At 34.3% G+C, this 15,343-nt stretch overlaps 1 protein-coding gene across 1 annotated transcript; it reads left to right on the forward strand.

Moving 5' to 3' along the window:
- The first annotated feature begins 4,022 nt into the window (after positions 1–4,022).
- On the forward strand, positions 4,023–4,645 carry LOC120262193. The gene has a single exon (XM_039270270.1). The coding sequence runs from the start codon at positions 4,076–4,078 to the stop codon at positions 4,490–4,492; it is 417 nt and encodes a 138-aa protein (XP_039126204.1). The 5' UTR covers positions 4,023–4,075; the 3' UTR covers positions 4,493–4,645.
- The last annotated feature ends 10,698 nt before the right edge of the window (positions 4,646–15,343 follow it).

Raw genomic sequence — 15,343 nt, forward strand, 5'->3', positions numbered from 1 at the left:
AAAAGTGATTCTTGTCTTTTTTTTTTCAATGTTTTGAAAGCCGATATGAGGGTATGACCCAGGAAGGCTTCCGGGTCATGCGTAACTGGTCGAACTGGCTCAAACCCGGGTATAAATATAATATATATTTTTATAAATTTAATTATATAAAAATATAAAATAATATATTATAAATTACTAAAAATTTTATAAAACAACCATACAAAAGTTCAACAAATAATTTTTTTTATAATTTATAAATAATAATTTAATGCCTTAAATATAAATTCATACAACATAATGATATATAAAAAGTAGCTCAATACAAGCTTTTAAGTTTCACAATGCAATCTAATAAATAAAACTTAGGAATTAAGCATTGAGTTTTGATTTTGAAGCAAATTTTACATATAACCAACTATACTTACATATTTATTATTTAAAGTTTTAATTTTAAATATCTAATAATATAATTGGGTTGACGAGGTTCAACCGGGCCTAGACGATCGGTTCACCGGATACTCACCGGGTCAAACGGGTCAACACTATACTCTAACCCTACCCAATTATTATATAGTCAGTCTATCCCCTTGGTCCCTCTAATATGATTTGTCCCTAGGAGATCACTCTATTTTAATATTTGAGAAATGTAAGTCCTCTTAAAGATAAATTATATTAGAGAGAAAGACTTGCATTTCCCAAATATTAAAATAGAGGGATCTTCTAGGGACAAATCATACTAGAGGGGCCAAAGGGGCATATTGACTATATTAGAGGAACTAAATCAGGTATTCTATTTTTTTTAAATACCATAAATAAATCTTTTTACCTCATTCCCTGATTTCTACACTACACCTTTACCTAGATGTTGGTGAGATGGTGAACGCTTAAGGTCTATTGGCTTGTTCATGATAAGTCTCCTCTGTTGAAAGCCCAGTTTCTAAAATTAGTATGAGTACTTTGAAATTCATAAATGATGAAAAGGGAATTAGGTTTGAAATTCAAAGATGAGAAAATTAATTCTAGCCTTTCTCTATCAAAATTAACCGTTATTGAGAACTTGGGCTGAAAAATAAAACTTTTAAAAAGTAGGGATGGATTGGAGATAACAAAAATGAGAGGGATCATATAGAGATCTTGTGATTTTTAGGGAGACCTATTATTATTATTATTATTATTATTATTAGATCCTTGAAAGTGTTTTTTTTTTTTGACAAATTCGACAAGCTCACGTACAGCTAGGGTATGCATACAATAGAGAATTAAATGTTTAGCTGTGCACATTCACTCATTGACATGAAATTTGGGCTACAAATCTGCACCTACAACTAAGGACATGTTATGATCATTGTGTCTAGTGGGTTTCGAATTTGGGTAATAAAAATCCTACACCAACATCTTTCGCAGTGGAGCTAATGCCGTTGGCTCCTCAAAAAATTTTCACTTTTTTTTTATATAGTTTCTTGAAATTTTTTATATCTTTAAAAGCATCTTTGTTTTTTTTTCTTTTAAGATTTTTTAATTTAAAATTTAAAATAACATGAAGTAACCAATTTATTCTTTGATTGGAATACTTAGCAAGAGCTCCTAAGATCACTTTAGTGCCAGGGGAGGGGTTCAACCCTTAAGCTCATACCTGATTAGACCTGTCCAAGGGCTGGGCTACCTGGCCAAGCCCGAAGGCTTACCCAAAAATTGGAAGGGCTTGGACAAATATATAATGTCCGATGGATCGGGCCTTAAACCAAAAAAAAGGAGCCCATTTTAAAAAGGGCCCGAGTTATTGTAAAAAGTCTTGGGCCAGCCCAAATTATAGAATATATTTACTAATTAGTTTTGTATATACTTATATATATATAATGTGTTGAATTTTCATTGATTATTTATTAATTAGTTTTGTGTATACTTATAATATATATATATATATATATATATATATATATATATATATATTATTGTTAATTGTCATTGATTATAATGGTTTGAATTTTAGTTTTTGTGATTGAATAAAGATGTGCATTTGGTATTTTAATTTTAATATAATTTGTAGAATACAATTTGATCATGTTTTGATATTAATATTATCATAAAATTATTTAATAACTTATTATTTGATGAAAAACCTATTTGAGCAGGCTTGGGTGGGCCTTAGTTAAAGATCATCATATTCGGAGGGGGTCTGGCAAAAATTAAGGCATATATTATTAGGTCGGGCGGGGCTTGAGTAAGCTTGAATTTTAGTAATTATAGATCCAACCCCGCCCATGGATAGGTCAAAACCTGATGTGGGGGCTAGTTTGGCTAGGGATGTTAATGGGCCATGGCCTCGACGGGGAACCCAATTCCCCTCCCATTGTGGCCGAGGTCAAGGAAGTTTTTTAGGGGTCGAGCCCGGGGCCGGGGCCAGAAAAAAATTCCCCGTTGAGATCGGGGAGGGGCCGGGGAATATCCTTCCCGCCCCGCCCCAACCCCAAAATATTAAATATTTAATTTAAATATTACTCCTCCGTTCCTAAATACATGTCGTTTAAGGATGTTGAGCAAGAATTAAAGATAGCATTAAATTATCTAAATTTTAACATAAAAAACAACTAAATTACTAAATTATCCCTCTCTTGAAACCATGTATTTTTTTTGGGACTATAAATATTACTCACTTTATTTATACAACTTAGGAAATTGAAAATGGGTAAAATTGAAAAAAAAAGAATAAATATTGCCTTGATATTGTAAAACGACAACTATTTTGGAATAATTTTTTTTTTTCTTAAAACGACATGTATTTAGGAATGGAGGGAGTATATATATATATATATATATATATATATATATATATATATATATATATATATATATATATTATATTTTATGTTATAAATATCTAAATAAAAATTAAAAAAACCCATATATTTATTTATTTAATTAGCAAATTATTAATAATTAAATGAACATTAGTATAAAAATTAAATAAAATCCTAAACTTATATTAACTATATTACATTTTTAATTTTTCTTTTAAATTTTACAAATAAGTTATTGGTGATTTTATATGTTGATATTTTGTGTCAAGTCGTATTTGTAAATGAGTTTCTCAATTATTAAAAATATTTATGGTATTTTTAGCAAATATTTTATAATTTTTTTTAAAAAAACAATAATATTTTAAATTATTAATTAGGGCCGGGGAATCCCTAAACCAAAAAAATCCAAGCGAGGACGGCGACGGTAAAAAAATTCCCCGTATTCGGGTTCTCGGTTGAGTTCAGACATGGGAGTATAATTTCAGTTCCGGGCCCGGGGAATGTATCCTCTTGTGAATCCCCACCCCGTTGACATCTCTGAGTTTGCCTCCAGCAATTACCTACTTGGCTCAAACAAGGGAGAGCTCATGTTGACAAGAGAACTAACTCACCCAAAGCAAGAATCTACCCTGAACACAACTTGACATGAGTTCTCACTTGAGCTTACACCCCTTTGCACTTGTTGGAGCTCCCACTTAATTACATGCTTTTAATTGGAGGATCACCTAAGGTGAGAGTTCAACTTATGGGTGAGGGTACATTTCTGAGAGTGTGAGTAGTGGTTGTGTGCGGGTGGTCCCAGTGCTTATATGTGCACGGGCCTTGTCTCTATTTACGTCACTGAGGCTTGTGCACACCCTACTTTTTTTAATGCCCTAGCTAGCTGTTCATCTTGGCAAAAACCAATAGTTTTTGGCGCCCCATGTGCACATTTTCACTGTTTTTTTTCTTCTTAACACTGACTATAATTAGGAATCGACGGTAAATAGCTCAAAAATGAAGGACTAAAATATTACTTAAAAAAGTCAGAGGGATCTCAATAGTTGAAATTCCAAGGATTTTTTAGTAATTTTCCGTTGTTGTGGCTGTTGTTATTAATTAAAGCAGCATTTGTAATTACATAAATTGGTGCAATAATTTGTAGACTTGCTTGCCGCCCAAGTATAGCGACTTCTTTAGTCAACCATGGAACTCTCTTCTCCAAGCACCCCACCATCCTCTTTACATAACATATTATAAATCATTTATATGACAATAAGCACATCATAAGTAAAGAGCAACAACAAGAAGAAGATATGAGAAGAGAAGGAAGGCAACATGGAATGGTTATAACTCACATTGTCATCTCACCACCTTTCAACTCAAACCCAAAGTCTAGAATCTTAAACAAGCTTGAAGCTCCGGTGATCGCCGGAGTTTATGCTAAGGTATCTTCAAAGCCTACCAACCACTCTAAGTTCACCGGCAGGTGTTCCAAAACCATGTGCTCTGCTCGCCATCTCCGGCCTGCATGCAAGTCTAAGGCCAAAGCTAAAGGCCACCGTAAGTTCAGATCATTGGACTTCTCCGGAGTTTTGGATTATCATGATCATGATCATCATGATGATAATGATGATATTGATGATGATGATGGAATGATAGGTGGTGAAGGTGATCACAAAGGTGGTGATGATGATGATCATAAAGAATGGTTCTTTGTAGGAAAGATATAATTAAGTTGGGTGTTTCTAATATGCTTATCCTTTTTTATTTGTGGGTTTAATGTTGGGAGAAGAGATTTATATCTATGGATCATCTATGAATCTTCAAATTTGAGGTTGTTGTATTGTTTTGGTTTATTTATGATATTATTAAAATCACCTTGATATTGTCTCCTCAGGTGGGTGTCAACTATTAATTCTCCCCCATTTTGATGATCAAAATGAATTAGTAAAGCTTCAGATTAAGAGATTTTGAGCTTAGTTCCCTTTTTATATAATATATATATATATATATTATTAAATTACATTTTTTTTAAATAAAAATAAATAAATCATAATTTATTGTTGTTAAACTGCAATACATGTAATACATCCTTGCAAAAATATAAAATTGTGAATACATTATTAAAATTTTTATACCTCAGGTTTTATACACAGAAAACAATGAAAATTGCAAGTAGGCAATAATTATTAAATTTTCAAGCAGTAGTTTAAATTTATACTTTTTTAGATGACAAAAACTTCTTATAAATTAAACATTATAACTGATCAGAATGATTGAATTATCTAAAATTGATTGAATGAAGAAAGAAAAAATGTGCATTGCACAATCAACCCTAATCCTAGGGCACTCCCCTGGCCCTGGCTATAACAATGACTTTGATCCATTATTTATAGCTCATTAATATTTAGTTTTAAATTTTTTATATCTCATTCCACTAAATTTTACAAGTGGAGAATTAATAAAGAATTAATAAATCCAACTTACTTGACAAATGAAAATTGAATGAATTTTTTATTATTATTTAAATAAAATATGGATAAGTCACGTGTCAGGAATGCATATAAGTGTAGAGTTACTACCTCAACACGCTTGTACTCACTTTATAAAAGCTAAAATTCAAATATGCCTTCTTAACAGAACATGAACACCTTACGCAAGAGATCCGATGTTAATAGATGAAGATGTCCTTGGCTTGAATGAATCTTCTTCATCATTGCATTGTTGTGTGTAAGCGGGAGTAACAATTTAAATTGATTAAACGAGATAAAAACTTATTATAAGGGTTACAATGAAAGTTCATGAGTTTTTTAAAACTCTCTTCTTATTAACTATCTCTAAACACTAGACTATGACAAAAGTTCATAAATTTTGAGCCCAGTTGCTATCTGCTACATTCAGAAGGGTTTGATAGGTCTATACCATGGGTACTCTGTCCATGACTTTATTTTTTTATTATTTATTCACTTATTTATTTATCTGTTCTCTATTACCATCATTAATTTTTTGTTTTTTGTTTTTTTGACAATTACAACAAACGTTGTTAGTTAAAAGAGTATGCATATTGGGAAGGAATTGAATATTCAGCTCGCATGGCCTCACTTAATAACGTGGGGTCCGGCTATAGGCCCTAACTCATAACTGGAGATCCGACATCACCATTGCATTTAAAGAGATTCGAATTATAAACATTTGAATATGTTAGTCTCTATGTTTAGTCTCCTTGATTTATTCAATCTTGTATATTTGTCATATTTATATTTGGCCACTTGTATATTTGGTATAATTATATTTAGCCAACTGTACAAATAAGGATCTAGGAATATGCTTAGGCATATACAATTTTGTATTCTTATATATATGTTCTCAATATACATGTAGGCTTATCAAGCCTTATTCTTCTTCATTTTTTAAATCTTGCATTCTCTTTATTGAATATTCGTCAACATATTCCAGAAACACTCGATTTCTCTAATTATTTAGTTTGGCGTGAACTATTTATTCCTGTCTTGAAAGGTTATCAAGTTTATGATCATGTTGATGATTCTATCACTCCTCTTTCCATAGATGATACAAGGTATGCACAATGGTTGCAAATTGATAACTTTGTTCTTTCTTGGAATCAGTCGATTATTTATCGTGATATTTTATGATCTATTATTACTCCTGGTAAGCCTCTTACTGTTTAAAATGCTTGGTTGAAAATTGAAAAAATATTCAGAGACCATGTTGAGTCTTGCATTGTGTCTCTTCGTCAAGAGTTCTATCATTTAGAAAAATAAACTTTATCCATGAATACTTTTCTTAATAAACTCAGAGAGTTGTTTGATTGTCGTATTGCTCTTGGAGATGATGTTTCCAATCGTGATCTTATCATGCAAATTGTCATGGGCCTTGGTTTAGAATATAACCCTATCACATCTGTCCTTATCACTCGACAACCATTACCCACTTTTGAGGAATGTCGGTATCTCTTACTTATGGAAGAATCCAAACTTCAAAAACAACAATCTCCTTCTTCTGTTTCTCAACAAGTCATCCTTGCTCAGACTCGATCTCTCCCTAATGGTGGCGGGCGTATTGGCAATCGCAATGGACGCGGTGGTCGTGTTGGCTATAGAGGTGGCCGTGGTAACTTTAAACCCTTCAGACCAAGGACTAATAATACTTCTCCAAGTTCTTCTACAGACATTCTTGGTCCTCAACCTCCTGCTTCAAATACTATAGGAGCTCAACATTTTTAGCATTGCATTCAATGTTACACCTGTGGAGGTTTTGGACATGTGGCTCGACTTTGTTCCTCGGTCCCAAAAGTTGATGCTGGTCCATAGGCATTCACTGTATTTCCTACTGATGAATCCAACACTGATAGTTGGATCTTTGATTCTGGCGCTTCCACTCATATGAAGAAGGATCCTGGTCAGTTTTGCTCTCTTTCGCCATACTATGGTCCTGACACGATTTGTGTTGGAAATGGTGCCACGTTACCGATTAAATTCTTTGGGTCTTCTATTATCTAGATTGGTTCTCGTAATCTTGTTTTGAATGATGTACTTGTTTCTCCTGCTCTTACTAAAAATTTAGTTTCTATTCGAAAACTTACTGTTGATAACAATTGTTTTGTGGAATTTACTCCTTCTAGTTTTTGTGTTAAGGACCTGAAAAGCGAAGCACAACATTCTCAGCTCCTCTAGCCAAGATGGCCTGTATCCTCTTTGCAATTCCATTACCCAGCCAAACGCATTTGGTCTTGCTGTTGTACGTGTCATTGGTTCCACCTGGCATCGTCGCTTAGGACATGCAAATTCTAAAGTGCTTTCTCATCTTTTTCAAAACTCTTTAATTTCTTGTATTAAATCTGAAACTTCATATACATGTTTTTGTCATGCCTGTCAATTAGGAAAGCATGTTCGCCTACCATTTGATCAATCTAAGTCTCACACTTCTTCTCCTTTTGAATTAATACACTCTGATATATGGGTCTCACCTATTTCTTCACATAGTGGTTATCGTTATTTTCTCACTTTTTTAGGATGATTTTTCTCATTATTCTTGGGTCTATCCCCCAGACACAAACATGAGGTTTTCACCCACTTTCTCCAATTTCATGCTCTCATTAAAAATCAATTATATGCCACCATAAAAATGTTTCAATGTGATAATGGTACTGAATATTCTAATTCTTCTTTTTGTGCTTGTTATCCTAACCTTCTCTCTCAAGCTTCACATAAATTATCTCCTCGATCCACTTTATGTGTCTTCTTGGGATATCCACAACATCATAAAGGATATAGGTGTTATGATCTACATTCTCACAAAGTTATTGTGTCTCGTCATGTGGGTTTTGATGAAAACAATTTTCCATTGGCTAATTCTTCATCATCATCTTCTTCTTCTTCTTCAGGGCTTTCATTAACTCCATTTTATACAAATCCACAAGATTATCTTCCTTCTATTATTCGAGATCACCCTTCTTCTTGCATAACCTTACCTTTTAAAGATAGTGGTACCACAGAAGCAGGTCCAAATGTTTGTCCCTCAGCTAATGACCAACCCACAACTTCACCACCCTTTTCTACACATGTGCCTAATCCTACTCCTACTGTTTTACCCATGTCCCAAACAACTAACACCCAATCCTCATCTCAAGACCAATCCTTATCCATACGCCATCCCATGGTTACACGAACTCAAGATGGAACCAGAAAACCCAAAGTTATTTTTTTCGTTACATGGCACTATTTCTAATGCTCTTCCTCAGGAACCTAAGTCTGTACACGAAGCATGTCAGGATCCATATTGGCTAGCAACCATGCAAGAGGAGCTTACTGCCTTGGCCCGAAATCAGACGTGGACTTTGGTTCCTAGACCACCTAATATTCATGTCATTGGTTCTCGTTGGGTTTTCAAGGTTAAACAACTGGCTGATGGTTCATTAGAAAGGTATAAGGCTCACTTTGTTGTTCAAGGTTTCAATCAGAGACCTGGTCTTGATTGTGGTGACACTTACATTCTTATGGTGAAGCCTGCCACTATTCATGCTGTTCTTACTTATGCTCTTTCAAAAAATTGGCATATTCATCAATTAGATGTCAAAAACGCATTTCTCCATGGGTTTCTTACAGAAACTGTCTTTCTGAAGAAACCTCCAGGTTTCATCAGCGCTACCCATCTAGAATATGTTTGTAAGCTCAATCGTGCTTTATATGGTCTCAAACAAGCTCCGCGTTCTTGGTACCACTGATTTACATCTTTTATATGCTCCAAGGGCTTCATTAATAGCAAATCAGATTCTTCTATGTTTGTGTATCACCGAGGCGATGATATGGCTATTCTTCTTCTCTATGTGGATGATATTATTCTCACGACTTCTTCTACATCTTTATTATCATCCATCATTACTTATCTACAAAAAGAATTTACTATTTCAGATTTAGGTGACTTGCATTATTTTCTGGGCATCTCTGTTACTTGTTCTTCTTTAGGTATGTTTCTTTCTCAATCTAAATACGCTCGGGACCTTCTTGATTGGTGTCATATGTCTACTGGCAACTCAGTTTCCACACCAGTTGATTCAAAGTGCAAACTATCATTAACTGAAGGTGATCTTCTATCTAATGCTACAGAGTATCGCAACATCGTTGGTGCACTTCAATATCTTACTTTCACGCGTCCTGAACTAGCATTTGCTGTTCAACAAGTTTGTTTGTTCATGCATGCTCCTCGGACGAGTCATATGAAGGCTGTTAAGCGGATTTTGCGGTATCTTAATGGTACTATTGATCATGGCCTTTTACTTTTCCCAGGATCTTTAGATAAAATGGTCGTTTATTTTGATGCTGATTGGGCTGGTTGTCCTGACACCCGTCGTTCTACTTCTGGTTATTGTGTGTTTTTTTGGTCCGAATCTCATCTATTGGTCTTCCAAACGCCAGCCTATTGTTTCTTGATCAAGTGCTGAAGTTGAATATCGGGCTGTCGCTAATGCTGTGACTGAAATTTCATGGCTTCATTCTTTGTTGTCTGAGCTTGGTCATAAACTACCATCTGCAATGTTGGTTTTTTATGACAATGTTAGTGCAATTTTTCTTGCATCCAATCCAGTTCAAAATACATGCACAAAACATGTTGAAATTGACCTTCACTTTGTGCGTGAAAAAGTAGCTACTGGGGTTATACGAGTTCTTTCATGTTCCTTCATCCCTTCAATTTGTAGATATCATGACCAAGGGTTTATCAAATATCTTATTCTCTGAATTCACTCCAATCTGAACGTTCAAACATAGACACTAACATCCCTCCGCAATCTGAACGGGAGCGGATTGAACGTTCAGATTGGAGCGAAATTCAGAGAATAAGATATTTGATAAACCCTTGGTCATGATATCTGCAAATTGAAGGGATGAAGGAACATGAATTACTCGTATAACCCCAGCAGCTACTTTTTCACGCACAAAGTGAAGGTCAATTTCAATATGTTTTGAGCGTGTATTTTGAACTGGATTGGATGCAAGAAAAATCGCACTAACAATATTTAGTTCTAGTATAATAAACCTATAGATGAAAGTGACTTGTACATTGAAACTTTAATATTAGTAGGGTGTAATACCCTATTTGGTCCCTCTATTGTACTCAATGTGCCTATTTGGTTCTTCTATTCTAATTTGCTCTCAGAAGGTCCCTATATTATTGAAATGGAAAAAATTTAGTCCACCTTATTATGGCCATTTGGTCTTCCATCCACTCCTACTAATATGGCTTCTTAAAGATTAAAATATGATTAAATATTATTTTTAAAAATTAAATTAAGAAGTAATGAAGATGGTTGTAAAGGTGATGGAGGTGGGGGTTTCGTTGTGGCAGGGGTTTAAGAGTATCAATGAGAAAGAGAATGTGGTGGTGTCGGGGTGACAATGGCAGCAGTAGTGAAAAGGTTAAGGGGCTTCAGCAGGGAAGTGGTGGCTAAGAGAAAGAGGATGGTAGAGTTGACGCAGCTTGTGAGGAAAGCTGTGGCAGAGGGCAACACGTCACATGCGGTTCTTAGCAGTTTGATGATCAATGGGCTGTTGCAGTTCGTGATAAACACTGTTAGATCAAATGCTAGTTCACTCTTATTATCCATGTCACACAGATGTACTATTTCATGATGCGCCATCACCACCACTTGGCCACAACAAAACTCCGGCACCCATTGATTGATCAAACGTAACTCCGGCCACCTTGAAAGATACTGATTCAATGTTAAAAAATTTCTAGCCAATCTCCATCCTGCCAACAACCATCCAACTGCGTGATTGTTAATTAAACAAATCGGTAACATTATAAGGCTTATATATCATTCAGTGAGCATGAATCCTAAGAACTCTGGAAGTACTATACAACTATTCCTTATTGCATGGCTTTGAATGGAAAAGTACTCATCATCATGTGTTAAGAGATCATGAGCCTGGTTGACACATTTAGGAAGAGTGCACTTTCTCTTATGTGAATTTTGGTGTCTTCCAAGAGCTTGTGAACTATAGAATTGGTGATGACAATAGTTGCATGAGGACACACGTTGTTTGGTCTCTTTTGATGATCGAACCGACTCAATATTCGTAGTAGAGCTCAACAATGATAGGCTTAAATCCGATGAATGGTTTTTCTTTCCTTCTTGAACATTGTTGAGAAATATAACACAAAATCAAAAGGGAAAAGAAGCAATCACAAACACAAGAGATTTTAACGAGGTTCGATAGTGTATGCTTACTTCCTCGAGAGCGAAGCAGCTATCATTTCTCTTATTAGAAAATTTGGCTTACATATTACATGAATATATATATATATATATATATATATATATATATATAAACCCTACATGATATAATTTCACCAAAATACCCTTGTATATGAATATATATATATATATATATATATAAACCGTGTCATCGTTTCTCCACTCCACTCCGCTCCTACTCTACTCTCCATCGTTTCGTTCCACTTGGCTCTAGCATCTGTCCTTTCACCCTTATATATGAGTCATATACAAAAATCTCCACCTTGGTAACTATACCCAATGGAGATAGAAAACCGGGGAGCTTCTTATCATCTAGATAGGTTGGGTGCCATGCCTCCTTAGTATTTAGAGACATTGATCAAGTCCAAGCAATGCTTGAACTTCTCTGTAGTGACTGTCTTTGTGGATGTATCAGCTATATTCTCTAAGGTGTGAATCTTCTCTAATAATATTTGACAAGATGCTACCAATTCCCTGATTTTGTGAAATCTCACCTCAATGTGTTTGGTTCTAGCATGATAGACTTGATTCTTTGCCATGTAGATTGCACTTTGACCATCACAATGCAATCTAACTCCACCTTGCTCAATGCCCAATTCTTTGACTAGCCCTGTAAGCAATAAACCTTCTTTAGCAGCCTCTGCAATTGTTATACATTCTACTTCAATTATAAACAATGCAAAATAAACTGAACAGTCAAGTTCCAACAAAGAGGCCCTCCTGCAAGAGTAAAGACATATCTTGTAGTAGACCTTTTGTCATCCAAATCACATGCGTAGTCTGAATCCACATATCCCTCAACTGAAGGATCACTTTTTTCATTGCCAAATACAAGGCCATAATATGTGGTGCCTCTTAGATACCTGGAAATCCACTTGACTGCTTTCCAATATTGTTTACCATACTTTGACATAAACTTGCTGACCTGACTAACAACATGTTCCAAATCTAGTCTTGCACAAACCTTAGAATACATCAAGTAGCCAACTGAGCAAGCATAAAGAATCGATGACATACCTTCAATCACTGATTTTGGGCATTGATCCTGAGAAAGTGTGAAGTGGGAAGTTAAAGGAGTGCTAATTGGTAATTTAGCTCTGCTTATACCAAATTTGTCCAATATCTTCTCAACATGACTCCGTTAAGATAACTACAGTTTCCTTGAGCTTCTATCCCTGCATATTTCCATACCAAGGATCTTCTTTGTAGTTTCCAAATCTTTCATATCAAATTCTTTTGCCAATAAGGGGTTCAATTCAATCACATCATGCATATTCTTTGCAAAAACTAATATATCATCCACATACAATAGCAGAAAAATAAAAGAACCATCATTAAGGATTCAAACATAAACACAACAATCAAATTCACACCACTTGTAGCCAATCTGAATCATGTACAAATCAACCTTTTGTACCACTGTCGTGCAAATTGCTTCAAACCATACAGTGATCTATTCAAGTTGCAAACCAATTTCTCCTACACAGGTTGAACAAAACCTTGTGGTTGCTCCATGTAAATCTGTTCCTCCAAATCATCATAAAAGAAAGCTGCACTACACCATAATAGGTCTTTAGCGGTGTTTAGTTTGCGGGGGGTTTTTAAAAAGCCCTATATTTAAAGTTATCATGACGTTTACCGCTAAATGCAGCTAAAATCATAATTTAACATCATTTTTCAACAAATGCCGCCAAATTACTGAAATTTAGCGCTGTTTTCAGGAACAATACCGAGAAATTATTGATATTTTTACATTTAACATTCATAAAATTTATATTTAGTGGCGTTTTTTCAACAAACGCCGTGAAATGACAGATACTTTTTTATTTTAAAATTCACAAAATTAGACTTTCGCGGCGTTTTTAAATAATTGCCGCCAAATTACTGAAACTTAGCTGCTTTTTTAAGTAAAACACCGCATAATTATTGATATTTTTAAATTTAAAATTCATAAAATTTATATTTAGCGGCTTTTTAAAAAAAACCACCAAACTATAGATACTTTTTTGTTATAAAATTCATAAAACTAAATTTTCATTGTGTTTTACAATAAACGGCGCTAAATTATAAATTTTTTTTTAATTTAAAATTTATAAAATTAAATTTTTGCTGCATTTATCCCAGAAAATGCCACCAAACTATAAATATTTTTTAATTTAAAAATTTACAAAATTAAACTTTACCGGCGTTTGTGCATAAAAACACCGTGAAATTAGAAAATTCGAAATTAGTGCCATCTATTTTTAAAAATTTAAATTTGGCGCTATTTATTTTAAAATTAACATTTAGCATAACAAAACACCGCTAAATACCATCATTTTTTATTTCCTATAAATACCCCTTGGAAGATAATGAAAAGAGAAAGAAAGTGGAAGAAGGAGAAGAGGAAAATGCAAGAAATAAAGATGATGATGATGATGATGATGATGATGACGAACGATATAGCTATGAGAAGAAGAAGAAGAAGAAGAAGAAGAAGAAGAAGAAGAAGAGGAGGAGGATGAGGAACTAGAAAGAAGAGAAAAAAGAAAATAATAAAAAAATATAAAAAAAAATCGAAAAAAAGAAATAAAATAATTTAAAATTTAGAGGAGCTGATTTACTTTTTTAAAATCAGAGTAAATTAGCCTTATATTAAAAGAATTTTGTTTTTTAATTTAATATTTTTTTAAAATTATTTTTTAAAAGAACGGGCTAACATAGTGCCATTTGTCTGAAAACATCGCTAATTTGGCGGCATTTGAAGATAAACGCCGCCAATTTTTTGGAACATTGCTGACACCATCTTCGCCGTCATTTTTCCCGGCGTTTTTTGAAAATCCCTTTTTACTATTTAACTGTGTTTTAAAATGCCTCTAAATATTAAAAAAAAATGCCGCTAATGACTTATTTTGGTGTTATGATGTCTTCACATCTATCTGTTCTAAGTAAATATTCTACCTGGCTACCAAGCCCAACATCACTCTGATATAAGTGTGTTTGACCACAGGAAAAAATATCTCATCATAACTAATCACCTTCTGTTGTGAGTACCGCTTTGCCACAAGTCTAGCCTTGAACTCCCCCCGTGTTTTCTTTAATACTATCGCCTTTCTTTTGTATAGCCACTTGCACCCTATAGCCCGCTTCTCTTTATAAGGAAGTTCAACCAGCTCCAATGTCTTATTTTTATGTAGAGACTATCTTTTCAACCATAGCACCAAGCCACTTATCTTTATTCTTATCACTCATAGCCTCTTGGGAAAAAGTAGGATCTCCATCACTAACTGTAAGTGCAAATGAGACTAAATCTTCAAAACCATACCTAATTGGTGGCTTGATTGTATGTTTGGGTCTTCCAAGTTCAACATCTAGAACTGATCCTTCTTCTCTTGAACTTGAACTCTCAGACTTTTCAGCTTCTTTTTCAGATTGTTATGGTTCTACCTCTACTGTATTTTCTCTGTTTTCCTCTGATATCGACACATTATTTCTGCAACTTTCTTGTAACATAGATTGCTCATTAAATATTGCATCTCGGCTGATTAGCATTTTTTTTGCCACCGGATCCCATAACTTATAACCCTTGACCCCTTTTACATAGCCTAAGAAAATACAACTCCTAGACTTCGGATTAATCTTGGACCTCTCATCACCATGAATATGCACATAAGCTACACATCCAAATATCACTACAAATAAATTGCCATATAGTGATGGTGTAAAATACGTTGGTAAAAGTCAAAAATCCATTGGTAAAGGTCCCAAAACCCTATACCGACAGTAAAAATAGCTATTACAACACTTATTTTACCGTTGGTAAAGC

This window comes from Dioscorea cayenensis, chromosome 5 (genome assembly GCF_009730915.1).
Source record: "Dioscorea cayenensis subsp. rotundata cultivar TDr96_F1 chromosome 5, TDr96_F1_v2_PseudoChromosome.rev07_lg8_w22 25.fasta, whole genome shotgun sequence".
Taxonomy (NCBI): Eukaryota; Viridiplantae; Streptophyta; class Magnoliopsida; order Dioscoreales; family Dioscoreaceae; genus Dioscorea; species Dioscorea cayenensis.

Bases quoted from the DNA above. Each gene is read 5' to 3' on its own strand.
- LOC120262193 (XM_039270270.1), top strand. From the start codon at position 4,076: ATGAGAAGAGAAGGAAGGCAACATGGAATGGTTATAACTCACATTGTC.